A 27,724-nucleotide genomic window follows, 5' to 3' on the forward strand; every position below is an offset into this window, starting at 1 on the left:
CGATAGATTATTTTGTAGACTTTACACAGTCATTACGGAACAAGAAATAATTGCCCCCCCCCCAAAAAAAAAAATAGTTTTGTAGCCCGGCCTTGGGTGCGTAGTTTTTAACTGCAGGCAGATGCCGCGGGCTTTGAGATTCCTTGTTTCCAGCCTCTTCCTGCTGGCCCGGGACCTGCGCCCAGTTTGGTCCAAAGGAGGGAGGAGAAAAGACCCCAGTGGCGGGACCAGGGCAAGGACGGGCGACAAAGACGGTGGGGGCGCCGGGGGGCCCAATTCCCCTGCAGTTAATGAGACTGCAAGTGGAATTTTCTGAATTTGGCTCAAGGAAACGCACTCTTTAAACCAAAATGTACTGCAACCGATTCCCCTCCGTCTGTCCTCAGCCCCTCCCTCTGGTATCTCTCTCCTTGGAAAAGGACAAAATAGTTCTGTTGGGTTTTCACACACAAAACCGACCACTCCCGGATGCCCCGCGTGAACTGGGATGCAAGTTGCTAACCAATGTGAATGCAAAATGCGGTGTTTATTATTCCTGACGAGATCTGAGGTTGTTTGATGCTTTAATTTTTTTAATTATATTTTTTCTAGGTGTTTATTGGTACATTACAGTTTTTTCTGGATTTTAAAGTTTTCTGTAAAACTTTGTCTTCAAGTAATGACAGCATTAAATATTGCATTTGAAAGTTATACTGTAGCAAATACATTTTGACATTAGTCACAGCATAAAGATGAAAATTATATTTTTGAAAAGAACAAAGCTTTCAGTCAGATTGAAATGCATTGATTTCATCAGCCCCTCATTTTTCTCAACTTTTTTTTTTTTTTTTTTGGTCCTGGAATGAGCATAGACTGTCCATCCAAACGTGGGCCTGTGCTAGCAGGTTAAAGAAAACCAGGGTCAGCCTGCGCTAGAGAATAGCTTTAAGTAAAATGCTCACCTGACAATTGACATGTGTAATTTTTTTGGAGTCACTTTGATAATTTTGCTTCAATCACTCATTCCTTAAGGTGATTGCAGAAATTTTAAGAGCTAGGGCAGTTGCTTCTTTCTAACAAGATAATAAAGTCTCCCTCTTTTTTCTTTTCTTTTTTTGCTTTAGCAATTTGATGTGTTTGGATACATAGGGACTGCTGGGCAGAACAGCATCTTAGATAGTAAGACAATCTGAAAAATGCCACACACTGTCTCCTCTGGAAGACACTTTGAGAAATTCTGTGATGCTCTGTGGACTCCCCAAGCAGTGGAAGGTGCAGGCCTCATCTGCTCTGAAATGTCCAGAGTTCAGTGGACTCCGCCTGGCTCTTCTGCAACATCTTCCTGCACCTGCTAAGGGGGCAGAAGACCTGGGGCTGTGCTCACATATAAACACATTTGTATCTTTGCTGGATCATTGGCATAACAATGTTAGTAAGGTGGATACATTGGAAATGTTTCTGACCATAAAAGTTTAGCCGGGCTCCTGGCAAAGCTGCCTGTTGGTCTCCTGGAAGGTGGACTTACAGTGTGGCGTTTTCCCTAATCGGCCTCATACCAAGTCAGCAGAAATAGTCAATGCCAGGTGGCCCAAGCCACGTTGTTAAGAACCCCGGAAGATCTGAAAACAAAAATTCCTGAAATTCAGCAATTCTGTTTTGTTGACTAGAACAACGAGGAGAAAAGCAAATAAATATTCTTTAATGATTCCATTTTAAAACAACCTAGGACAGGGCGGCGGGGGGGGGGGGGGGGGAGGGGGAGGGGGAGTAGAAATTAGCCAGGAATCATGTTTCAGGATTGAGGTCTTATCACTCCAGCAGTGTTTCTTCGACTTCAGATCGTGGGGATAATATTCCACAAGGCCCGGGAGCACCTCACTCAACCGCGAACTGCTCTCCTGCCGAGGCGGCCTGGCCCTGTTCACGCGCACGGCGTGGCCGTCACGGTACTGCCCCGGCCTCGTCCACGTCCCCAGGGCACTCGGGGGTGGGAGTCCTGAGGCTTACTCCAGTTTCTGTGAAACCCGTGTGGAGACTGCAGACGGGACTCTGATGGTCTTGTGCAAAGTTTGCACAACTTCGTGCCTCGAGGAACCGCGAGCTCAGAAACCGGCCCGCGCGCACCTCCGGCTTCTCCAGGCCGAGGGTAGCAGGGTTTGTTTGCTGGGGACATTTTCCCCTCGTTTCTGTACCCCACCCCCACCTTTTTTTTTTAACCTCACGGGGCTCTCTCCTTGTCGTGGTTGAGACTCTGGCCCTCCTCCTCCTCCCCCCTCCCCCGTCAGAGAAGCCCACTGCAGCTGGTGAAATGATTTCCAAACTGGCAGTGGGCATAGAGCGCGCGACCTGCAGACGCGGGACTGGTGAGGCTGGTCAAGGCCTGCCTTTAGGAGCAGATCAACACGCGTCTTCACGCGTTTCACTTCCCGACAAAGACTGGGCCACGCGGATTTCTTCTCCGAAAAATTCCAGTTAATTCGGGAAACCCCTCCGGGGCCGCCGCGGGCCCGGGTTCCCGCACCCACGGCCCGCGCCCCCCTGCGCCCACCCCCACTCCCCCGCTTCTGCAGCCCGCCCTCGGGGCAGAGGCTCCAGAAACATCGGCGGCTGAATGTAATAATAGGTTTGATTCCTTGGAAACTTCAAGTGAAAAGCAGACTTGGCCTTGGCGCGGCTCTTTTTCCAGCGTGGCTGTTTGGCGGCATTGAAAGGCCCAGCCGGGAGGGGAGGGGAGCGAGGCGCGGGCCTCCCGGGGCGAGGAGCCGAGGGAGGTGGGCCCGGGCCCCCGCCCCCCAGCCCCCCAGGGTCGGGGCGGCGAGGGGAACGCGCGAGGGCCGGCGGGCGGGCGGCGCGGAGGCCGAGCCCGGCAGTAGGGGACTTAGGACCCCTCACCCTCTCCCACACCTCGAGGTCCGCCCACCCCAGCCCGACGGCGAGGCCCCGCGGGGGGCGCGGAGCTCCCCCTCACCCCCGCCCCCTCACCCCCGCCCTTCCTCTCCAGCTGCGCGCCCCCGGGAACCCGGCAGTGTCGGCGGCGGGCGGCGCACGGGGCCCGGTGCCCTCTGGGCGGGGGCGGCCGGGCCTCGCGGCTTGCGGACGTGGCCCTCCGCCGCGGGCGACCTCCCGCCCCCGCCGCTCCGGGCTCTCTCCGCCCCGCAGCCGCGGCGCCCCTCCGCGTCCCGAGGCCTCTCTCCGCCCCCTCCCTCCCCTCCACCTCCCCTCCGGCTCCGGCTCCTCCGCGCTCCGGGCCTCCTCGCCTTTGTCTCCACGCGCCCGGCCCACCTCCCCCACGGCCGGGCCCGGGACGCTCCCCGGGGTCCGGGCCGGGTTGGCAGGTGCCCCGAGGGCCGGAGCCCCGTCCCCTCCGCCGCGTCTCTGCGGGCTCGGCGCGGGCGGGGCCCCGCGGGAGCGGCCCGGGCCGGGGGCCGCGCGGGGTGTCAGCCGCGGGGGGATTAAGACGACTGAAGCGAGGGAAGGGGCAGAGTGTTTTGTGTTTAAAGAGAGCGGGATTAGCGGAGAGAAAGTCCTGACCCGGGGTCAGCGGCGAGTCAAACCCTTTTACAATCAGCAGGCGGAACGGGCGGTCTCCACGCTCGGCCGCAACAAGTTGGGGGCGGGGAGGCCGGGCCGCGCGCGGAGGCGGCGGGGGCACCCGGGGGCCCGCAGGCGGCCGAGCGCGCCGAGGGCTCGTCCTTCAGCATCCTTCTCCGTAACCGGAGCGCCTGTCTCCGCTCGCTGGGCGCGCGCGAGCCTGGGAACAAGCCCGCGAGGCCCCATCCTGCCCGGGCAGTTCTGTTTCCAGAAGAAACCACAACCAACGACCGGGCCCTCGGTCGGCCGGCCGGCCTCTCCGTTTTTCACCCGAGGCGCAACGGGCCTGGGTTCCTGCAAACCCTGGTGTGTGTGTGTGTGTGTGTGTGTGTGTGTGCGCGCGCGCGCGCAGCAGGGGGGGCGTGGAACATATTCAGGCTGTTTGCCCCTAACCCTGGTGTGTGTGTGTGCGCGCGCACGCGCGCGGGCGCGCGCAGCATGGGCAGGGGGGCATGGAATATATTCAGGCTGTTTGTGCTTGGACGCGCGCGGTTCTCCACCAGGGTGGAGGAATGGAGCGCTGATCTGGGTTGTAAACCCGCGGCGCTCACCAGAGAGTGAGACCCGCGAGGCTCATCTGAAAAGTCGGGAAAACTGGAGTTTGCGGTGCCGGCTGGGGGGCGGGTGGGAGTCAAGGGGGAAGGAAAGCAGAGGACGGACTGTCCTCCTCACAAGTCAGGTTGGGGTTCGCGCTGCGATCACAGCTGAAGAGCGCTGCCAACTATGAAAAACAGATCAGGAACCCAGACTACTGATACATCCAAAGATAGAAAAAGATCATCTGTTTTGATAGCGAAAACAAAACTGCCGTATTTTCTTCCAAATTGGCTTCTCATCTGTAAATGTGAAAACGCCAACCCCAGAGAGAGAGGGGGAGAGAAAAGGCATGTTAAAACCACCACAAACAAACCACTCCCGGTGAGCTGACGCGTTTGCACAGCCGTCCTGGGTAACGCTGGACTCTCAGGGTGAATGGGTTCCCGGCTCAGAGCAAGGACCGATTCCTGCTCCCAAGTTGCTCAACACCACCTCTGGGGAAATGCATCTATAGCAGAAACTCTGGACACTGAGAGCAATTCTGAGCGTCCGCAGGCCGCCGCCGCCAGGACTTAATTGCCCGCAGCCCCTTCAGAACGACCGTGTGGGGCATTAAAGATGCTGTTTGTGAAGAACAGCAGGGCATCACATGCAAAGCCTCGAAATAGTCAGCCAGTCAAATCAGTGGAAAAAATCAGCTTTTGTTAGATTTTGCAGTTTCAGGAATTAGGCATTCACTGCAGAGCTGCAGTTTTGAGAAATTGCAATGTCAGGCATGTTCCCAATGGGGAAATATTGTGAGAGTGCGGAGGAATGTCAGGCTGGGTTTGACAATGGGGGGGAGGGGCGCTGACAAGAGTGATCACCCAGACATTGTTCTCTGTCTGCACCCCGGAAACGATAAGTAGGGACCATATCTAGTGGCAGCAATGGTCCTACGTGCTCAAAGACACGGGGATGAGAGTTTTAGCCTGGAAAACACTGACCCAGGCTTCGCAGAAGGAGAACAGGGCCGCACAGTTCACAGAACCGCACAGGTTCGGAACACTTAGGATGGAAGAGCAGCAGGGGAGGGCGGTCCAAAGACGTGCCAAGCAGAGGCCAGCTTCTCTTTCTATTTCTAAGCAACAGAACAGGAGGAAGCCCAGGTGGACGCGTTTCTAACCTGGGAAAGGATGTAGAAACCTCATGCCTTTCAGTCATCCAAACTCTAGGGGGAAATTTAGGCACGTGGGAGAGCCCAGACTTGGGCAGGACGTTAGCGTGAATGCCCACACAGAGGGAGAAGCGGGGCTTTGTTCTGTGTGTTAGAAACTGCTCTGAAGGGCGATGTTTATCCTTGTAGGAGCTGGGGCCACTTGCATTTCACCCCAGGGAGCAGCGACTCACCTGTGCTGTGACAGGAAGCGCCTGTCCGAGGTGGTGTCTGGACTGTTTCTAATCTCTGCCGACCTTGTCCAGCAGGATGGGGAAGGATGTGGGAGTTGGACCGAAGGGGAGCCGGCTGGTGACCCGGCAGCTCCATGTCCTCAGTTAACGTCTTCACCGCGAGTCCATCTTCTCACCATCACACCCACCGGGGAAGGGCGTTAATGGTTCATGGTCTGAGTGTGTGCTCTGCCCAGAAAATAGCAGCCTCTCAATAAACGGTGTTTTGCCAGGTAAGCCTGTGCCCATCCAGGCAGGGACAAAGTGGAGAGTTGTGACCTCAGTTGGGTGCATGGGTGGCAGACAAAATTATACAGACCAGTGTCCCTCCCCGCCCCCATCGTATTAATACTGATTTCCTTTGAGAGTTACTGATGAGCGTCGCGTCACTGGCTCACCTGCCTGGCAGACGTTGTTACACGTCGATGGTGGGCATGGGTTACTCTCTGGGCACCTGTCATGTGCGTGGCCTGTTCCCAGGCCCTGGCAGTGCAGCGCTGGACTCTCGGGCCTCCCTGTGCCAGTGAGCCTGGTGATACACGAGGGAGCGTGACCCTGGGGGCCACCACTGGGGGACAGGCGGTGGGGGCCCATCCTGGGGGCTCAAGGAGGGTCCTTCAGACGAAGCAGGAGCTGGCCTGGAGGCTGAGACGCCCTGGGCTGCCCTGCCCGTGGGGCCCTCCCATGGGGCGTGCACCCTGTCTCTCCGCACGGATGAACGCTGGAACGACTTTGAGCAGAGTGGGTCTGATCACGATCTTGTTCATTGGTAGCGGCCCACATTGCCTTGGAGTTGGCACAGAGTTACCCTCAGAGGTTCATGAGGCAGGGCCTCTCACATCCGGAGGCACGGACACTGGGAGAGCTTGTTGCCGAGGCAGGGGCTCAGACCAGTCCCCGGCGCAGGACGCCTCCGAGGCCCAGGAGGACCCAGGCTCAACCTGCTCCTCGGCACCCCGGGGATGCTGAGCAGAGCCGGCGGGACTCGGGAGACTGGGGACACGACACGACCCAGCACGTGTGTGGTGAGCAGTTGTTCAGACTGTGAGTGTGTGTGTTAAGTCGTTCAGTCATGGGACTCTGTGTGACCCCAGCGACTGCAGCCCGCCAGGCTCCTCTGTCCATGGGATTCTCCAGGCTAGAACACTGGAGTGGGTTGCCATGCCCTCCTCCAGGGGATCTTCCTGACCCAGGGATCAAACCCAGGTCTCCTGCATGGCAGGCAGACTCTTTACCGACTGAGCCACCCAGGAAGCCCAAGACTCTGTTTAGATCACTTAAATTTGAGGAGCAATTTATTGTTTTTAAAGTACTCTCACTTAACTGTTCAATTTAGATGATTTTTGAAAAAATTAAACCAGCAGAAGAAAATTTTAAGCTGGATTATCAGAATCTTGCAAGTAGAAAGGACTGACCAATTTAGTGGTTTTATTCTCTGTTCTTGGACTGGCCGCTCTGGCTGCCTGAGGACGCAGTGCGCCTCTCCTGGAGGGCGGTCAGGCAGACACGGCCGGCAGGCAGGCCCCCCCACACGTCTCTGTTGTAAAGAATGGGTGACTAAACAGACTCAGCGAGGTCATGTGCTGTGCGTCATCGAGCTCTGATTTTACCAAACTAACTGGTATTCACACAGACCAGGTCTGCACAACCTGTGAGCGCAGTTAGGGCCAACACACATAAACAGTGGGGCAGTGTTTTAATGATATTTGAAAGTGGGAGAAGGGCATTTAATCGTGCAGGTGAAATTGAATGAATGGGTTTTGTTGGATGTAGAACTGTACGCGTGATGATGTAGTACCTAGCTATTGTCTGTAAAATGGGGCTATCTTGCTTTTTTAAAAAACCTTAATACATTAAGCACTTTCAGTAACTTTGAAAGGAAGAGGTTGTGCAGATAGAATAACAGGATAAGCTACTGTGTGTCAGCACCGTTCTGTCTAGAAACGACTCAGCTCTGTGTGATGCGTGTGACTGTTCCTGCAGATCGTAACAACGGTGGCCTTCCTTATGTCTATAGATACAGATCTAGACTAAGGTGTGTTTAGGGAAGAAATGTGTGTCTACTTGAGTAGCATGTGAGGAAATAAATTTTAAATAGGATATAATGAGAGAAAATGTTCTATAGATTCAAAACTATCTTGATAATGCAAAAGTTCCAATAGGGTTTTTAGCTAATTTTAGGACTCAGGGCATCATTCAAAAAATCTGATAACCTGTGCATCTTAACTGTAGCCTTTTGGAGACGATGCCAGTGTCTTTGTTGTCTAAATCATTCATCATTTCAATGGATAAGATGTCAATCCAGACAATCAGGCCCCTGTGCACAGTAGGCAGGGGAGAGTTTCTGAAACTCTCTTGTTTTGACCATCGTTGCATATTATTAATAGCATCACTGCAGTTATTGTGACTACGTGCGTGCACCTTGCACACCATACACCCAGACCCATCGGCATTCTGTCACGTAGCTTGCATAGAGAAAAGAAGGTCCTGCACAAAGAAGGAAAGGGAAGGAGTGGGGAGAGAAGGAAGGGGGAAGGAAGAGAAGAAGGGGGGGAGGCTGGAACAGAAACGGTTACATCACAGCTGATGAAGTGAGATAGAGAAGTAACATTCAGGCTGACTTTTAGCGCAGTCTCACCCATGGTCAGAACCAATAGACTAAGCGTCTATTTAAAAACTCGAAGGACTCCCCTGTGCTCCAGTGGTTAGGAATCCATTTGGCAGTGCAGGGGACACAGGTTCGATCCCTGGCTGGGGAACGAAGACCCCACGGGCGGCGGGCAGCTAAGCCAGCCTGCCTCGACCACTGAGCTTGGAGCTCCACAGCAAGAGTCCACGCACTGCAACGACGACCCTGCAGGACGCGGGCAAGACCCGAGGCAGCCAAGCAGAGAGAGAGAGCTCTTTTAATTGAAAAAATGAAAAGTTGGTAGAAATCCTGGTGCTGGGAACATTTACAATGAAAATAAACAAAAAGCTGGGGAACATGTTTTAGCAAGTCCTTGCATGTGAGTTTACATGTCAGTAGTTTCAGTTTAGTTCAGTCGCTCAGTCGTGTCTGGCCCTTTGCGACTACATGGACTGCAGCACACAGGCCCCCCCTGTCCATCACCAACTCCTGGAGCTTACTCAGACTCATGTCTATCGAGTCGGTGATGCCGTCCAACCATCTCATCCTCTGTCGTCCCCTTCTCCTCCCGCCTTCAGTCAGTAGTTCACCATCTCTAACTCTCTCTGTGTTGCATGGATTAAAATCTGATTATGTTAATCTGAATAAGATATTAATGTAAAACCTTTCTTCTCATTTTAAAAAAGCAAATCATTTATTTTAGTCTTTCAAACCGAAATTACTACAAGAAATACATTCTCAATTTTAAAATATTGATGACAAGATGTGGATAATGAATGAAGTTATATACTTACTAAAGGCAATTAAATGAAAGCCTTCAAATAATTAAACCATACTTTATTATCTAAAATAAATACATCACCTGTAGCAACTATTTGCAGAAAACCAAAATTGTCTTTAAAAGTCACAGCTCAAATGTAATCATGTATTTGCATTAAAAATAGATAATTTAAATCAATCTATAAGCTACAAGTTCAATATAAATTTAAACAGCTTAAGTTTTAAATGAATGTGAAACAGTTATGATTACATTAAATTAGGTTTGAGGAAAATAGCACATTTACAACATTTTAAGCAAAGTCTTCACTTAAGGATTTTTTAAAAACTCAGCAAGCAAAATGGGGTCAGCGCCCCGCCCTTGCCTGTGCAGCCTCTGCGGAGTCTGGACACCCGTAGATTCATGAAGTGAAGGCCTGTCTTTGCTAGAACACGTTCCCAGATGTGCCCCTGGCCAGAGACCAGTGTGAACTGGCCTGCCAGCAGCCCCCAGCCTCCTGGAGAACAGGCTCTGGGTCCCGCCTGATTTGTTCTGAACACTGTATTTCAAATATCAGCACAGTTCCAGGCACCTCGTGGAGCCAACAGCTGTCTACTGCCGCGGACCCTGCGCAGAGCCGACGTCAGGGCTGGCGGGGCCGAGCCGTCCGGGACCTTGGTGCAGGACTTCTCTTCTCTTTGTAAACCTCATGCTGACAAAACGTCTCGAGTCCTGGCTGCTGTGGGCCGTGAACAAGGAACACCGCCGCCTGGAACCCCCATGCAGGCCACCATGGTGCTGCCCGCACGTGACGAGGCTGGACGTGTTCGCTCAGTCCTGCCTGCAAGGCGGCAGTTCCAAAAGCAGAGGGCGTCGGTGTGAGTCACTCCCGCGACTCTGAAATCAAAACATCTGATTACCTTTTACTCTTTCAGGGATTATTTTTATCTCACAGGCTTCCTCAGTATCCATGAATAGGAGGAAAGGGATGACTCTCAATTTTGCACAGTAAACACCTTCTCCTAAGGCTTTTCATTATCTCAAAATTTATTTTGCTTGTTTTTGTTCTGTCTTGTTGAGGAAGCTGAGAAGGACCAAGGCAAGTTCAGGGCAGTGATGAGGGAGGGCAGCTGGCCTGGGACCCGCCCTGTGTCGAGGCAGAAGAGAGCGGCTCCTGCAGGAATACAGGAATCGAGGCTCCCTGTGGAGACTGCCTTTGAGCTGGATGGGCCTTCCCAGGTGGCTCAGCTGGTAAAAAAATCCGCCTGCAGTGCAGGAGACCCCGGTTCCATTCCTGGGTCAGGAAGATCCCCTGGAGAAGGGAAAGGCTACCCACTCCAGTATTCTTGGGCTTCCCTTGTGGCTCAGACAGTAAAGAATCTGCCTACAATGTGGGAGACCCGGGTTCATTCCCTGGGTTGGGAAGATCCCCTGGAGAAGGGAACGGCAACCCCCTCCAGTATTCTTGCCTGGAGAATCCCATGGACCATATAGTCTATGGGGTTGCAAAGAGTTGGACATGACTGAGCGACTTTCACTTCTTTTGAACTGGATGAGATTGAAATATTTTGGTTGGGTGTATTCATGATGGTGACTAGAATGTGGGAACAAGTGGAAAACATAATTCAGACCAAGAAATACAGGGAACACTGAGAAAATTATTAGGAATGAGGGGTTATCCAGACGCCAGCAGGGCACCCAAAGCAGAAGGGATCAGAGCGGGGTCACGCTGGAAAGAGAGATGTGTTAAAGGGACAGGAAAGCTGGCAAGGAGACCCCCCCGACCCCAGCTCAGAGGTGTCCCCCGAGGCTGCAGGGCAGATGCCTGGACAGAAGAGGGGTTCTTGGTCACCTGCCTGTGTGCTGAGTCCCTGCTGCAGGAAACCAGTGCCGCAGGCCGAGGGCTTTCCAACAACACAAAGGTGCGCCCTTGCAGCCTGGAGGCCTGAAGTCAGACTGGAAGAGCGGCCATGCGGTTCCCTCTGAGGCCGGAGGGAGGACCTGTCCAGGTCCCCAGGCCGTCTGCGGTTTGCGGGCGTGCTTGGCGGAAGGACGTTCTGGTCTGGTCTGGACTGCACGGTCCATGCGGTCGCAAAGAGTCGGACACGACTGAGCGACGTTCACACTCACGTTTGGCTGGAGGAGCACCCTCCGTGATCGCTGAGCATCTCCGGGTCCAGGTCGCCCTTTATAAGGACACGGCACACACGGGCCCGCCCTGACACCCCATCTTGGTCGTCTGCAGAGGCCGTATTTCCAAGCAAGGTCCCACAGCGGGGTTAGGACACCCTTCTTGAAGACACCATTCCATTCCAGCCGTAATGTCCCCTCTTTCGACCACAATTCCAGCCAGTGTTCTTGCTGAGTGAGTGCTGCATGCTCGAGGGCCCTGGCTACGGGAAGATTGAAGACGGCCTTCTGCGGGCTCTCAAAGCTCTGTGTGCAATTCTCCCCTCAAGCTGTTTGTGACAGGACCTTCTGATACAGCCAAGCGGGAGCCCACCCTGGACTAAGCATGCACGCAAAAGCGCTGCCGCAAAACACCGAGGGGACTCGCCGAAACCTGACCCCAGACGCGCCGCTCCCGTCAGAAAAGAGGAGCAGTGAACAACGCACAAGTGCCCGAAGCAGCCTTATTTTTATTTGTTTTTAATTCACGTTGTCTTGCTATATTAAATGCATCTTTGTAGACCATCTTCACATCTTTGGGAAGCATGCAACATATAAAGAGGCTAATCACTAGGAGAGTTCACACATATAGTCTCATTTAATCCTCACTGCATCTTCAGCCTAGAAGTAGAGTGGTGCTTAGTCGTTCAGTCGTGTCTGATTCTGTGTGACCCCATGGACTGTAGCCCACCAGGCTCCTCTGTCCAAGGGACTCTCCAGGCAAGAGTCCTGGAGTGGGTTACCGTTTCCTCCTCCAGATAGAAGTATAGTTGTTTCCCCTTTATATAGATTAAGAATCTGAAAGGTTAAGCTATCTACCAAAGGGCATATCATGGAGGAACAGAAAATTCAGAATCAAAATCCAGAGGTGACAGATTCTAATATTTATGTAATACATGGGAGTATTTTCAATAGACTTTATTTTTGGTGTGGTTTTAGATTCGCAGCAACACCAAGCATGGGTGCAGAGATGACTGCCTGCCCCGCCATGCCCAGCCTTCCCCGCCGTCACCGTGCCCACCAGATGGTACGCTTATGCCAGTGGATGAGCCTCCACTGATGTGTCGTCACCTGGAGTGCAGTCTGCATTCGCATCACTCTGGGTGTTCTGCGTCTGCTGCGGTTTTGGACAAAGTCATAAAGTCACAGAGTATGTCCTCTGTCCTAATTCCACCCCACCCCCTGCCCCTGTACTCCTATTCATTGTCCCTGCCGCCAACCCTGGAAACCACTGATTGTGTTACTGTCCATACTTCTGCTAAACACTTTTTTGAGGCAGGCACTATTATAAAGTTCATTAGGAAAATAACCCTTGTTTCAGGCATCCCAGCCTCCGTCCCAGTCCCCAGCAGCAACGCGTTATAAGACTTTTGGCTGTTTTCCCCACGGTTTATCTCAATGGTTCTGGGTTATATTTTTATATTGCTTATTCTTTATTAATTTGGGGCATTATTTATTTGGACCTTTACTCATTAGACACTGTAAAGCTTTCGCATCCTTCACATTCTTCCCCAGCCCTCTTTTCCCCACAGAAGCATATCATTGTTTCTCTTAAGTCGTATCCAGTGTACCCCGGCGTCCGTTCATGGAAGGACTGGTCGTGGCTGAGCCAGTGGGAAACTATGATTATATTTCCTTTCTTTCAAAGCTGTGTTTCCCCAGAAGTTATTAACGGTCTCGTTTGCTGAGAGCGCTTGTTCTTTAACACTTGGTTTCTCTGTTCTTATTACAAATTCTCGCCAGGCTCGGCATCACCACGGTAAACACCCTCGATACTAGTTTTTGCAAGGTTAAGCACGTGGGGACTGTGTGAGCTCAGCCTCTTCCTCCCGCCGTTCCTGCCGAGGTCTTCTGTCCCCCTGCCCCCAGCGGGTGGCTGCTCTGACGGCGGCCTGTCGTCATCATCGTCTCCTTTCTTCCAGGCGCTTGTTCATTCTCTGGGTCCCGTGTTTCCCTCGTGTTCACTGACTCCCTTGTTCTGGTAACTCCCAGCAGGCTGTGCAACACTGGAGTGGTACAGTTTAGCTGGTTAAAGGATTCTAAAATCGTCTTCCTTTAAGATTCTGTTTTCTGTCCTACTCTGTTGCTTTTGAATAGTCCATACTACTTTTTTTTTTTACAGTTTCCTGAGGGTTACTTGGCATAAAATAAACTACACGTATGTAAAGTGTCCAATATGATTCCTTTTGACAAGTAAGTAAACCCAGGCAACAATTGCCATAGTTTTGAGAGTGAACATGTCTGTCACCCTCAAGTGTTCCCTACCTTCTTTGCAAACCCCCGCTCCTGTTCTCTCCCCTCACAGGTAATGAGTCATCTGCTTTTGTCAGTTTATTTGTCATCATTTGTTTGCATTTCCTAGAATTTTACATAAGTGGAAGTGCATAGTATGGACTCCGCTGCCTGTCTTCTTTCTCCCGGCATAATCGCCCTGAGACCCATTCACGTTCTAATGGTCTGTGGGTCCTTCCTTTGACGGCTGAGTGGCGTCCCGCTGTGTGGATGAACTGCAGTCTGCCCACATCGTGATGGACATTTGTTCCGTTTTGGGCTGTCGTCAGTTGTGTGCAAGTCTGGGTGAACATAGGCTTTCATTTCTCTTGGGTGAATCCGTAGGCTGCTGTGTGGTGCCGTGCCTACTCACTCAGTCCTGACTCTTTGTGACCCCATGGACTGTAGCCGCCAGGCTCCTGTGTCCATGGGGACTCTCCAGGCAAGAATACTGCAGTGGGTATTTTTAAGAAATTGCAAATCCTTTTTCAGAGTGCATGCCCTGCATTTCATTCCCAGTAGCGTGTATGAGAGTTCCAGTTGCTCCATATCCACACTTGCTTTTTAGTGTTAGCTATGCCCCTGGCTGTGTGAGAGACTCCCGTGTTGCTTTAATTTGCTTTTCCCTAATGATGAATCCTCTCAAGCATCCTTTCATGTGCTTATTAGCCATCCCTCTAAGTATCTTCTTTGGAGAAATGTCTGTTAAAACATTTGCAAATATTTTCTGTCTGTAGCTTACCTTTTCATCTTCTTAACAATGTCATTTGAAGAAGAAAGGTTTTATGTTTTCGTGAAGTTTGGTTTCTTGATTTCATTTTTCTTTTATATTTATGCATTTTGTGTTGTATTTTCTTTCACATAGGTCATGCCTTTTCTGGTGTATTTTATTTTTTGCCAAATTCAAGGTCATTAAGATTTTCTCTTAGGATTGCTTTGGAAATGTGTTACCCAATGAAATAGCCACTACCTACATGTGGTCATTTAACATTACAACAAGTAAAATTAAATTTTTTAAAATTTGTTTCTCAATCACAGTAGCCAATTCCAAATGCTCTGTAGTTATATGTGGTTATTATCTTGGGAAACACAAAAATACTTCCAGAATCAAGAAAGTTCTGTTGAACTATCCTGCAACCTTCTATAGCTTTGCCTCCTGAATTAGGTCAGTGGTGCATCTGCGTTGACTCTTGCATGCGGTATAAGGTAAAGGTTAATACTTTTGCACGTGACTGCTCAGTTCTAATAATTTCATATTTTGTAAAGATTGTTCTTTCCATTGAATTGCTTTGGTACCTTTGCTGACAATCACTTAGCAATGTGTGTCTGGATCTGCCTCCAGACTCCCTATCCTGACACTGATTCATTGGCTCGTCTTCCTGCCAGGACCACGCAGTGTTGGCTACCACAGTTCCAAAATAAACCTTAAAAACGAGCAGTGTAAATTCTCCCACTTTTTCACTTTGTTCAAGATTGTTTTGGCTTTACAATACCCTCTGAATTTTGAGGGACTTAATATCTTAATAATACTGATTCTTCCAGTTCACTGCCTTGTTATATTTCTCCATGTATTTAAATCTTTAACTTTTTTAAAGCAATGTTTTATTTTCATGTACAGATCTTGTACATCTCTGGTCATTTTTCTCCCAAACTGTTTCATGTTTCATTCTGTTACTGTAAGTAGTAGTGCTTTTTATATTTCAGTTTCTGACAGAAAAACACCGCTGATTTTTTAATTTGGGTCTTGTGATGTATAAGTTTGATAAATTTCTTATAAGTTATGGTAGGTTCATTTTGCAGCTTCTGTGAGATTTTTGACAATGACAATTTTACTACCAGCAAATAAAGATTTCTTTCTTCCTCTCTAATCTAGGGATCTTTTTTTTTTTTTTCCATGTCTTATTTTACTGGCTAGAACCCCGAGTACAACGTTGAAGAGAAGCTAGGATAACAACATTTCTGTCTTAGTCTGGATTTCAGGGGGAAGCTTTCAATCTCTCACCATTAAGTCTGATGTTAGCTATGGCGGTGGGTTAGTTACTGACTCGTGTCCAGCTCTTCGCGACCACATGCTCTGAAGCCTGCAAGGCTCCTCTGTCCATGGGCTTCTCCAGGCAAGAATACTGCAGTGGGTTGCCATTTCCTTCTCCAGGGGATCTTCCTGACCCAGGGATCGAACCCATTCTGTTGGATTCCAGATCCTTTCTATTTGATCTGTTTTTATTTTGTTTGCTTATTTTTCTTAGTCTCTCTGAGTTATTTTTTGATTGCATCTCTCTCTCTGCTTCTTGAAATGACGATGTGCATTATGTTAGACTTCTTTGTGCGTTTGTTGTACTCCCTCCACCTCAAGAGATGTACCCTTCAATTCTGAAGATCTTATTAATTTTTGAAGCTCTTCTCTCCACTCTCTGTCCTCTCTTTCTGGAGCTCCCGTTAGTTAGAAGACACATCTCCATCACCCTCTGATTTTTTATAATTTTTTCCTTTTATTCTCTCTCCTCCCACCTTCTCTTTAGGTTCTGATTGCCTGAAGAGTTCCTCATATTTATCTTTAACTTATTCTATTGTTTTTTCAGGAATCATATTTTTATATTCCAAGATCTATACTGTTCTCTGAGTTTCCATATATGTATGTATTGTTGTTCTTGTTGCAGTTCAGTCGCTCAGGCGTGTCTGACTCTTTGTGACCCCGTGGACTGCAGCACGCCAGGCCTCCCTGTCCTCCAGTATCTCCCGGAGCTTACTCAAACTCACATCCACTGAGTCAGTGATGCCATCCAGCCATCTCATCCTCTGTCGTCCCCTTCTCCTCCTGCCCTCAGTCTTTCCCAGCATCAGGGTCTTTTCCAGTTAGTTGACTCTTTGAATCTGGTGGTCAGAGTATTGGAGCTTCAGCTGCAGCATCAGTCTTTCCAATGAATATTCAGTGTTGAATTTTTTTAGGATTGACTGGTTTGATTTTCTTGCTGTCCAAGGGACTCTCAAGAGTCTTCTCCAGCACCACAGTTCGAAAGCATCAGATCTTGAAATGCTGATTTTTTTCATGCGTATCTTCTTTGTGATTTTTTAAAAATACTTTTTCTTTACCCTCAATAGCTTCTGTTCTTTGTGAATCCGCTTTGCATGTTAGTTTTGGACTCAGTCTTTCCTGTTGGAGGTTTCCCACAAAAGTCTAGTCATCTTTTTTATCTGTTAATGTTTAACAGTGGGTCCTCAAACCGTTGCTTGGAAGCTTTGGGAGCTGCTCCCAAAGCTGCTCCCAAAGCACACAGCTGCTATGTGATAGCTGGCAGGCTTTATTATAGCCTGAAACTTGAGTGTTTCATTGCAGGAATATCCAAATATCAGTTATCTGTAGTTTTCCTGCTTCTGGAAACCTTTCCTTTGTCTAGAGAAGAACTCACAATTGCCTACAAAGAGTCTTAAGACAGGCCAGCAGAAGGGGGTCATGGGACTCACAGATCAACACGTAAACTTTGTGCTCCAAGCTCAGTGTTCAGTAACATAGTGTCACTTGATGTTGGAAGAAATACACCAAGGTAAAATAAAGAAATAATACATTAATTATTAGCAAATGAAAACTACTTTACAAAAAATCAAAGTCCCACATAAAAATTGGTGTTGAACAGAAAGGTGTTGGCAGCGATATCTGATTCCAATAGCAGACACACTCACCTTTGGTAATACAGTATAGCCATTTAAGAATGTAATTAAAATATTGCTTTGTTCCTTCAGCTGACATCTGTTCCTTTTTTCAATCAACTACAGAGTTGTTAGCACATAAAATATTTTAAGTTGAACCTAACTCCTTAATGAACAAAGCAACGAAGTGTTTCTTTGGGGGAAGGCTGCTGGGCGACGTTCCTGAGACAGTAAGCCCTCCGTGAACCGGGCAGGTCCCGGAGCCGGCAGACCAGGTGGCCCCTCTGTCTGAGCATCACCTCCCATCCGCAGAGGCGGTGCATCCTCCTTAAGGCCTTTTTTAAAAAGTCTTTATTGAACTTGCTACAATATTGCTTCTGGGTTATTTTCAAATTTTTTATTGGGGGATAATTGCTTTAGAATATTGTGCTGGTTTCTGCCGTACATCAACACGAATTACCCACAGGCATATACGTCCCCGCCCGCCTGAACCCCCTCGCGGTCCCCACAGAGCATGGGGTTGAGTGCCCCGAGGGGCACGGCGCGTTCCCACCAGCCGTCTGTTTCACACATGGCACTGGGTGTGCGTCCAAGCCACTCTCTCCGTTCCTCCCGCTCACTCCTTCCCCCACGGTGCCCCCAAGTCTGCTCTGTATGTCTGCGTCTCTGCTGCTGCCCGACAGGGAGCAGGCTGCTGTTTTGTGTTGCTTTTTGGCCCCGAGGCGCGTGGGATCTCGGCTCCCTGACCAGGGATCAAACCTGCACCCCCTGGAGGAAGGCAAAGGCTTATCCACGGAACCCACCAGGGAAATCCCCTTACGGCCTCTTCTTATTCTAACACTTTAGGAGTCTGGTTCTCTATCACTACAGGTGATTCCTAAGTGGTACAATGAATATGGGGTGTTAACTTGGCCATTTTTCCATCAGGGAGAGGAAAGAAGAAATGCTGGGATTTCCAACTTGTCTCTGAACGAGCCATTCCCCATGGGTCCTAGAAGAAGAGGAAGCCAAGACAGATCCATGAATGTGTCAAACAGCTAAGAACCAGGATGTAAAGTCAGTTCCAATCCCCACATCAGACGTGGCCTGGCTGTCTAGAACAAAGAGAGCAAAGCGCGGTGTTCACCCCAGAAAACCCCCACGCCTTGAGAACATGGCCATTAACCTGGGGTTCACCGAGCTCTCCTGGGGTCCACTGAGCTACCCTGAGGTCCAAATACCCTGTGAAGAGAACTCAGAATGTCCATTGAACTTGGACAGAAAAATAGTCACCTTTATTTTTATTACCCTTTAACTGAAATTCAGCATTTCGGTAGTCCACACACCGCAGGAGCAGTATTCCCTATAACTTTCTCACCAATGGAAATAATCAGTATTTTCATGTCACAGTATACTTGTTGCAAATATTACATTTCAAAATACCATTTATGCTCCCAACCATTTTGAAATTGCAGTCGCTTTTGGACCTGCCACAGAACTTGTTACTTAGTGCATTACGGAGGAAAATTATTACTATATCACACAATATTTTAAAAATATATTCTGATAACTGCATTTCAATACAAGTTGTTTCCTTGGCAATCTTAAATCTTAGTTTTAACCTTTTATCATGGAGGACTTGGAACATACATTAAAGTAAATGACATGTAGAAGCTCACATACCCATCACCCCGTTTAGCCCAAACCCTTTCCATTGCTGCACTGCTTGTAGTGAATCCTAGACATTATGTAACTTCACCTATGAGTATTTCAGCTTGTGCTTCTAAAATAGAAGACCTTTTTCTTCACATATAATCATAATACCATGCTTGCACTGGAGAAAATCAACACGTCCTTAAGTTCATCAAATATCCCATCAGTGTTCAAGTCTTCAAGCATCCATAAGCGTTAGCTTTTTAAATTTATTTTTTCAATTAGAATTCAAATAGGTTCACACTTTTAATTAGTGGGTATGTCTCTTAAGCCTCTTAATTTCTAGATTCTGCTTCAACTCTTCTCTCTTCTTACAATTGATTTCTTGAAGTTAAAAAAAGCGGAGAGATTTTTTATCCTGTAGTTTCCCCATCTGAAAGATCCTCTGGAGGAGGAACTGGCAGCCCACTCCAGTATCCTTGCCTGGGAAACCCCATGGACAGAGGAGCCTGGCAGGCTGCAGTCCATGGGGTCACACAGAGTCGGACGCGACTGAGGGACAAACAATGACAACAACAGTAACCCCTGAGTTAGGCCCCTCAGACACAGCGCATTCCTCGCGGCTCCTGTGAAGCAGGGCTGCCCGCGGGGAGCTTAAATATCTTAAATGCTCCGCCTCACACCCTGCGTGGCCCTCAGCGTGTCTCCCCCGCGCCCCACTGAAGCATCTCCTGTCCCGCCTGCCCCGCAGGTCCCACTGAGGGGGCAGGGTGGGCGGCTGGGAGCATCTCGGTCGTCAGACGTGCGTTGGGATGTGAGCCTCCCCGTGTGGTAGCGGCGTGCTCTGAGCCCCAACTTCCTATTTGTAAACACACGTCGCAGCACCTGCGGGAAGCTCCTCGACGGGCTGTAAGCGCCGGGCCCCCGGGTCAGTCACCTCCTTGGAGGGTAAACCTTACCCTCTCCGTGTCTGAGGTCACAGCGGCCCCTGCACGCGGTTCTATGGTCACTTCCTCCCGGCCTCGTCACTCTGGACAGCAGCGGCTAAAGCCACACTGGCGAGTTAGCCCAGCCTGGGTCCAGATGCCAAGGCTGTGTGGTTTTCAGCTCTAAAGCGGGCGGCGGATGCTCAGACAGGACAAGGCAGTGAGGGGAAGAACAGCAGTGTCCGGCGCCTGCCCGGGGTTTAGTGGAGGCTGCGGTCACCGCAGTTGTCGCCCTTCCCCCAAGCCCCCGAATGGTGCCCAGCCCTCCCAGGGGCCTGCCCTCTCCCCTCGGGCAGGTGGTGGCGTCTGCCCCCTGCCCGCCTCCCACCTGCGTCCTGAGGGCCGGCAGTGACCCTCGTCTCAGCCCACGGGGACGCGCACGCACCGCGAGCTCCTCTGCAGTTTCCCAGCTGGCTGGCGCCTCTTCCCTCCAGAACGCTGTCCACACTCCACTTCTCGGCTTCTAGAGGGGACCCCACTCCCACCTCTGCTCCGCCCACAGCCTCTTCCTATCCCCCTGCTGGGAGACCCTGTTGCCCCCGTGACAGCTTCGTCCTGTTCCCTCTTCTCAGGATGGCCCTTCCCTTGACCTTCCCATTAACTGTGGTGTGGATGACCACTCTGATCCCAACTCACGTGTCCCCACCAGAGCTGCACACGATACTCCCCGAGTGACCGAACATCCCCCGCGTCTGACTGCCTGGAGGATGGAGATGCTTTGTGTGTTTGAGATGCTTTAGGGGAGCACCCAGCAACGCCCCCATCTTCTTTTCTTCTGCCCCTCAGATATTTTCGACTTTACGCAAATAAACTGGCAGTTTTTCAACCCAGATTCCTCTTTCACAGTCCCTGCCTTGGCTGATGGTAACCTCTCTGCACTGCCGACCCTGCTTCACACAGACAATTCCTCTTCCGCCTTTAAGGGTTAGCGCACTCCCTCCGTCCTCAGGTGAGCAAGGCCTTCCGGGGGCTGGAGGGAGGAACCAGGGCGGCAGGATCCTGTTAGGTTTCATCTCTGGCCAGAACCAGCTCCGGCTGGTGGGACGGGTTTGCAAACACGCATACACTGCGTGATGCTGACCACAAACAGGAAGTCATCCTCACTGCGGCCGGAAGTGATGCTGAAGGCGGCAGCTGAGTCCGGAGCCTCCGCTCTCCTCTGCCCTCCTCCCCACGCCTCCTCCGGCTGAGGTCCTGGCATTTCTGGATCTTCATCTCTGTCGTGGAGGGCACACCCCTGGCCTGTATTCCAGTCCCGGCACAGACGTTGCCGGCGCTGAGAAATAAGCTGGGGTCTGAACTCCTCTGGGGTCCCACACATGGGAAGCAGAAGGGAGCATGGCCGTTTCAGAGAATTAGAGACTAGAAAGAGCTTTTGATTCTGGAAGAACAGTTTTTTTAAATGGATTTGTATGCATAACATCCATTTGCAGTTGGTGATGGTGGAGTCAGTGACTAATAAAAATGTCATTTCCTGTGATTTTTATAAATTACAGTAAATATGCGGTAATCACCCACATTAGCTGCTGAAATGCAGGCAGCCATCTGGAGGGGGGACCAGGGACCTCATTGAAGCCTCAAGAGGTAGACCCCACAGGTGCAAATTGACACCTAGGAAAACAGTAGTTAATACATGCTAGAATTTGGAGAAGGGGAAAGTGTTAAAATAAATGTATGTCAAGCAGACAAATTTGGACTTCTCCATGAGAATCTGTCATGTCAAACAGGAAATAGCTATAAATTACTTGTAATAGTAAAAATCTTGTCATTTATAACCTTTAAAGCAACGGGCTCATTTAACACATCAACTCATAGATGATAATCTAGGACAGTCAGCCTGGGTATTTATTTCAGTTTTACTGTGTAGAAACCAGAGCAAGCCATGCATGCTCCACAAAAGACCCCCAACATTGCATCAGCTCCGAGAGCCACAGAACCGGAGAGCCACCGCTGCGGGCCCCAGGAGAGGAATGTGTCAAGATATGAAAACCCTTTCGATCCTACCAAGAAAATTAAGACAAAAACGTCATGATTTGGGTCATCTCATAATGAATAATTCCAAATAAATCCCACCATTATTCTGTTTATTTGTTTTACTAAGAGCTATTTGAAGTCGTTGGAGCTGAAAGTATGTTTCAACATGCCAAGTGTATTTACAGTATCTTGTAATCATCTTGCTAACCAGTTCACAGGCAAACAGTAATTGGAGTTCTGTGTTTATTTCAGATACCTCGGTGTATACTACCCACAGATAAGAATCTGGCTCAGAGACCTTTGTGAAGGGGCTGCAACACCCCTGAGAAAGTGTTCCAGGAGTGTGAGTCAGGAAGAGGAGCACACGAAGCATCTTCTGCTTTATTGGAAGAGTCAGTGGCAACTAGGTATTACGACAGGGGTGCCTCATGAAGCTTGCATGTGCTGAATATATATTTATGTCAGTTGATTCAGGGTCGGGGCAGGTTCTGGAGAGAAGAAGTAAGGGCAGGGGACACAACCACACGCCAAGCTAACCACTCACTTTTTCCACCAAGAGTAGGAGTTGGGCTCGGAGACACATTCACAGCTCTGTTGTCATCCTGAGCAGCAGAGGAAAAACCAAGCCCGTCCTGGTTCACAGAGACACTAACCCAAGCTTGTAATTCCTCCAGCTTCTCCCACCTTCTCCCTGGCATGCCCACCTTCCTCCGAGTTTGCTCCCTTACCTGCAAGGCACATGTCCATGGGGTACTCACAGACACACACACACACACACACACACACACACACAGCCCAGAAGGGTGCCACCACATTTAGAATCCCTTGGTCTGTTGTTTGGGTAACTTCCCCACTGTTTTACTCTTCCACATTCTGCCAAGGTCCACTGTTAGTGGGGTGAAAGTTTGCCACTGTCCAAATATAGGAATGCAGGCAAATTTAAGAAAAAAAGATGAATTTCATCTTAAAAAGAAGTTAAATTTAGAAAATTAGCTTCAACTGATACACAGTTTGACTGATTCCTTGCATTTAACTGGTTATCTTAGACAGAGTGGTCCCTGTCTGAGTTTAGTCCTGTTTTCATAATAATGGCTAATTCTGTAGCTGGAATGGTTGTCAGTGAGGGGAGAAGTGGGGTGAGGACAGGGGAAGCATGCAGGCAGAGTTGAGGCCCTCTTCTGTGGCTTTGGTGAACACTCTGTAATTCGGGGGGAAAGCAGACCCTGGGGAACAACCTCTCCGGATGAACAGTCTTCAGACCAAACCCAGCCAGTAACCACACCGGCCTCAATCCACCACTTTGCTTTGGCAGGACGTGTCCATGTGGGAAGTGACACATTGATTTTTGCAGGGAATCTCAATGCACCAAATAAACTGAAGAATTGGGGTTCTTTCTGAAGCCTAGGTAAAATTTCTAGAAATGCCAACAACTTACATCTTTAGCCTCCATGACCAGAGTATTACTAATGAGAGAATATTTGTCTTTTCTCTCTCTCTTTTTTGTTTTTTGGTGAATTGAATGGATAACTGTGTTGATGCTACATTTTTAAACCACATACAACTGTAGAGTAGCTGCTGCCTTTGTTGACTACATATTAACACATCTGTTCATTTTTAGCAAAGTTAATTTCTATAGAATAATGAATGATTTTTTCAGTATTTTGTGCGAAATGGTACACATTCATGAATCAACTAAAGACTGTGCACACTGCGTTTTCTTGGTTCTAAGACACACATTTTCAGTTTTATCATCTCGGGAATCTAAGTGCACCATTACCCTCAGTGACAGCTCACAATTATAAGTGGCAGAGTTTTTTCATGCATAGTGGCATGTGAAATAAAGATGCATCTTACTGTCAAAGGCATTTCAGGCTGGTTGAAAAGAAAAAGTGCACGTGTGTGTTCATAACCTGTGGATAATTTCTTGTCCACATGGTCTGGGCTGAAGAAAAGTCACATCAAGGATCGGCTAGTCTTCCATGATACTTCCTTACAGAGGGATTACAAGTTACACACCCAAACTTCAGCATGGCTCTCTTTATTCTAAAAAATCTTATATTTAAAATAGCTGGTTCTCACTAGATCACAATATGCATTTGACAGAGGAGTCCTATTGCCTTGGACCAGAGGTGGTCCAATGCAACTGAAAAGGTTCCTAATGAAACATCTAGAAGACTCTCAAAGGATGAAGGAAGGGGACCAGTTTTCCGATTGGGACCCAAGCAGATGCTTGACGGTGAGTCAAAATGGAAAAATCGAAGTTAGTGCCACTGAATGGGATTTAGTGACTATTCCAGGTTTCAAGATGAGCCCACAAATGTGTATCAGAATACTCAGCTCCACTTGTGTGCGCTTCCTGGAACCTTTACAAGGCAATTACTGTAATGCAGGAAAATCGCTCCCGCTGAGCCCACAGCCATGCCAGGCGACAGTTCCAGCCTGAAGTCTTTCTGCACCTTTTCCCAGAGCAAGTCTTGGGGAGGCCTGGGACTGGGTGTGAAACATCAGGTCAGTCTGAGGTGGTGTGGGGACGGTAGAGAGAAGAGAAGGAGTTTGTTTCCATTGTTAAACTTTTAAATGACAAGGATTCCAGACCGGAACAGCTGACACAGGGCCTCTGTGCTCCAGGCTGTGTGCACGAGCCTGCTGGCCGGAGACAGGCCGCCGGGCACACGGGGAGGGTCCACGTTCATGTGTTTCTGGCGGGGTTGATGCTACTCTCCATGCAGCCCTCTGCTCTCCCCGAGTCTCACTCTTCCTGGGAGCATTACCTCAGCGTCCTCTACGTCCGATTTAAAGGGAATTACCTATGACTTCAATTATGTGTCCCTTATCAGCTGATGTTATACTACACGGATTTGCATTGAAAGGCCACAAAGAAAGAGCAAGTCATGGCACCCAGCCAAATAAAAGAGTGATGTTCTGGTGAATTTAGCCTAAATAATTTACTGCTATATAAAAGTGGAAAAGTGGAAGGTGAACCCTTTGACCAATAAATCTCTCCTGCCCGTGAAACCCTTATCTGGTTGCCTCCAACATATTCTGCACGAGGAAGCCATCACCACTGGCTCTGGTTCGTTATTTGTAAACCTTGATCTTCTGCACTCGGTGTCCTAAATATGGATAATTAGCATCAGTTTATCACGCTTCTGCATATTTTCTCTTCTCTCCAAACATGCATGCTTCTATTGGCTGCCGTTCTCCCGCAGAAGATTATGGAGACAGATTGCAGAGAATGAATGTGCTCAACGAGATTAGGAAGGAATAGAAATAGCAACTTGGCCAATAAATTCCTCGTGAGAGCCTTATCATGCAATTACACGTTGCCTCGCGCCACACTCTCCCAGCCTCTTAATCCAACGCCCCACCAAGAATAAAATTTCACTAATTTCTGAATTACTGCATAGGCTCCCGACTCGTTCCTGAGGACGGTTCGGAGGAGAAATGCTGCTGAAAACTACACATCCAACTTTCCAATAAAACGTGAAAGTTGAAATGTCAGGAAGAGCGGCACGGACTCGGGGTGGCTCAGCGGCTACAAAGGGCTGTGGCAGCCCTGGGCCCAGAGAGACCGTCCCTTCCCTCCTGGGCCACTTACGGGGTTCAGGATGGGAGGGAGGGGAGGATTATCTGCTCTGAGACGATCCAGCGTGTTCGAAACCAGGACAAAGCTTCGCTAGTTTTCTCATCATTGCTGATCACAGTCGTGGCCCGGTGAGTCCCCGGCGGTCACCCGGCCCCCTGAGAACAGCTCACATGGCCTGTTTCACCATCGGCCCCTCTTCCAGGTCCTCACTGACACATCATAGCTTCTTATGCCCCTTGACACGCTGGCATATATAAATGGGAGAGTTCTTGCCCCTCCGTGTCTCCTAAGAGTGCAACAAGGCCCGTCCTGGAGCGTCCGCAGAGCTCACACGCCCCTCCACCTGTTCACACATCCCCCAGGCTTCACGGTCTGTTGGGTGCTTAAGGAGGCCCGTCGGGCCCCCACCCACCAGGGACCATCTCTCTCCCAGAGCCGCAATCAGGCGGTGGGTACACCCACACAAACAAAATGCTGCAGGACTGTGGCTCCCCTTCCTTGAAGGAGTGGAATCCAGATGGAGTCCAAAATGATGCGCGTGCCCTTGCAGACAAGGAAAGGCTTCTGACTGTGGGTGGAAGAATTCTTAGCGGAAGCAATCCGCAGCAGGTGTGAGACTGCCTGCACTGTGCTTTTCCCAGGTGACGTCTGTGAGGGCCTTGGCGGGATGGGGAGAAAGGACCCCATGTTCCAGAACCCCCCCTTCCAGGCTTAGAGTCCAGAGGCAGGAGTGGACGGTGTTCAGGCAAGGAGTGTTTCTGGGAGCCACCCGTCCTAACGCAGAGCCACGCGTAACCACACAGAGCCGAGGCGTGTCCGGCCAGCTGACGGGACGGACGCTGGGGGTGCGGACGCTGAGGAGCGCGGGTTGGCCTCCCGCTTGCTGCCCAGCTACTGGCTGCCCAGGCATTCCTTTCTTGGAGAGAGCCAGCCAGGCACCTCGTGGGGAAGAGAGGGACCAGGCCTCCGGGCCGGCCTCGGGGAGGCCTCCTCTGAGGCACTGGACTCTCAGTAGGCCCAGTTGCTCAGAGGACAGGGGTCGCCCCAGAGCCTCCAACACAGCCACCGTGGCAGCCCCAGCTCCAGGCTGCCCGCCTCGAGACCTACTGTCTGTCCCCAAATAAACAAAACCATCTTCCCTGTGCCGATGTTGGAGCAGTTCTGCCTCCTTGAACCCTCCTCCCTTGCAGAGCCCCTCAAGTCCCACCCGAAGGACTGGGGGTCCTGCTGGGCGGGGCGAGGGGCCTGGAGAAGAAGCAGGCTGGGTTGTTGATTTTGTTTCCTGTTGGGTAGGGCCCCATGAAGGGCCCCCCGCTCCAGCCAAGAGTCCACAGATGCCAGGCGAGGTCCAGGAGCACTTGGGGTTGGGGTACGCGAGCTGGGGAATCTCCAGGCCCCAGGGTGAAATCAGAGGCGCAGTTATTAATAACCGCCTGCGCTCCCCGGGGTCATGTTTCCTGAGTCGGTGAGCTAAGTTGGGGGGCGGGGATGGGAGGGAGTCCGTTTGCCATTAATCTGGGAACAAACGACGGCCAACCTGGGTGACTGGGATTTTCGCCTTTCTTTTCTCCCTGCTCTCAGTGTGGGGAAGCGGAGCCCGCGGGGCGATTGTGCGGCGTCTGCTGGAATTTGGCAGCGCGGAGGCTTGGAGAGCAGCCCCATGCTGGCTCCTATTCAGCCGGCCGGTTCTCCTCGAGCTTTGGAAGTTTCACTCAGCCGTGCACTCAATGGCTTCACAAAGCTGATTACAAGCTTCAGCGCATTCCTGAAGGAGCCGAAAGCGACGCAGGTGCAAGCGAGCCGAGGGAGCCCCTTATCCCGGTGACAGAATGGGAGAAGCTGGGAAAGGCTTGGACCACACAAATCCAAGCGCGCCAGGCAGCAGAGAGCCCGCCTTGGGAACCAGGGGTCATTATGCGCCCTATTCAGCAGGGCCCCGGGACCCTGGGGGCCCGGGAGGCCGGGCCGCGAGGGCGTGCTGGCGGCCAGGCTGAGACGCGGGCCGCCCGCGGGCTTGTGCATTTGCAACGACGGGGCCAGCGAAGTCCGTGCGCGGACGGGCCTGGGGCAGCACCAGCAGAATCACAGAACTCAGCCTGGTGTGTGGACGGCTGCAACCTCTGCCCACCCCCTGTCCAGACCACCTGCCCTTCCCCTGTCCCAGCCCGGCGCTGCGGGTCTCTGCGCCCGCCCCCCGCCCCAGGCCGCTGTCTCTGGGCCCCGAGGGTCACTCTGCGCCCTTCCTCCCCCAGCCCGCCTTCCCCATCAGTCCTCGCGTCGGCCAGTCAGCTGGGAGGGACCGTGTCGGAGCCCCGGTCGCCGGGCCGCCCCGTCGGAGCGAGCTCCTCGTGGCGAGGACGCCTGCGCTGGGAGTCTGACTCCGCGGGGGGAGGAGGGCCGGCCCTCTGGGGCGCGGAGGATGAGTGACGTCCCCGACTGAGCCCAAGGACACAAAACCAGGGGCGCGCGGCGGGGAGCGCGCGGGAAAGGAGGGCCCGCGAGGGGACGGTGAACGCTGGCGGAGCTGGAGGCCCTGGAGA

At 50.8% G+C, this 27,724-nt stretch overlaps 1 protein-coding gene across 1 annotated transcript; it reads left to right on the forward strand.

The window, feature by feature from the left end:
- The first annotated feature begins 121 nt into the window (after nt 1–121).
- LOC133049380 (collagen alpha-1(I) chain-like) lies at nt 122–27,611 on the forward strand. The gene is made up of 9 exons (XM_061133350.1): nt 122–184; nt 1,818–1,925; nt 2,452–2,592; nt 2,905–3,415; nt 3,587–3,811; nt 6,309–6,579; nt 9,557–9,729; nt 20,574–20,662; nt 26,766–27,611. The coding sequence occupies exons 1-9, from the start codon at nt 122–124 to the stop codon at nt 27,609–27,611; spliced, it is 2,427 nt and encodes an 808-aa protein (XP_060989333.1).
- Nucleotides 27,612–27,724: the final 113 nt, after the last annotated feature.

The sequence above is a fragment of the Dama dama genome, chromosome 30 (genome assembly GCF_033118175.1).
Source record: "Dama dama isolate Ldn47 chromosome 30, ASM3311817v1, whole genome shotgun sequence".
NCBI lineage: Eukaryota > Metazoa > Chordata > Mammalia > Artiodactyla > Cervidae > Dama > Dama dama.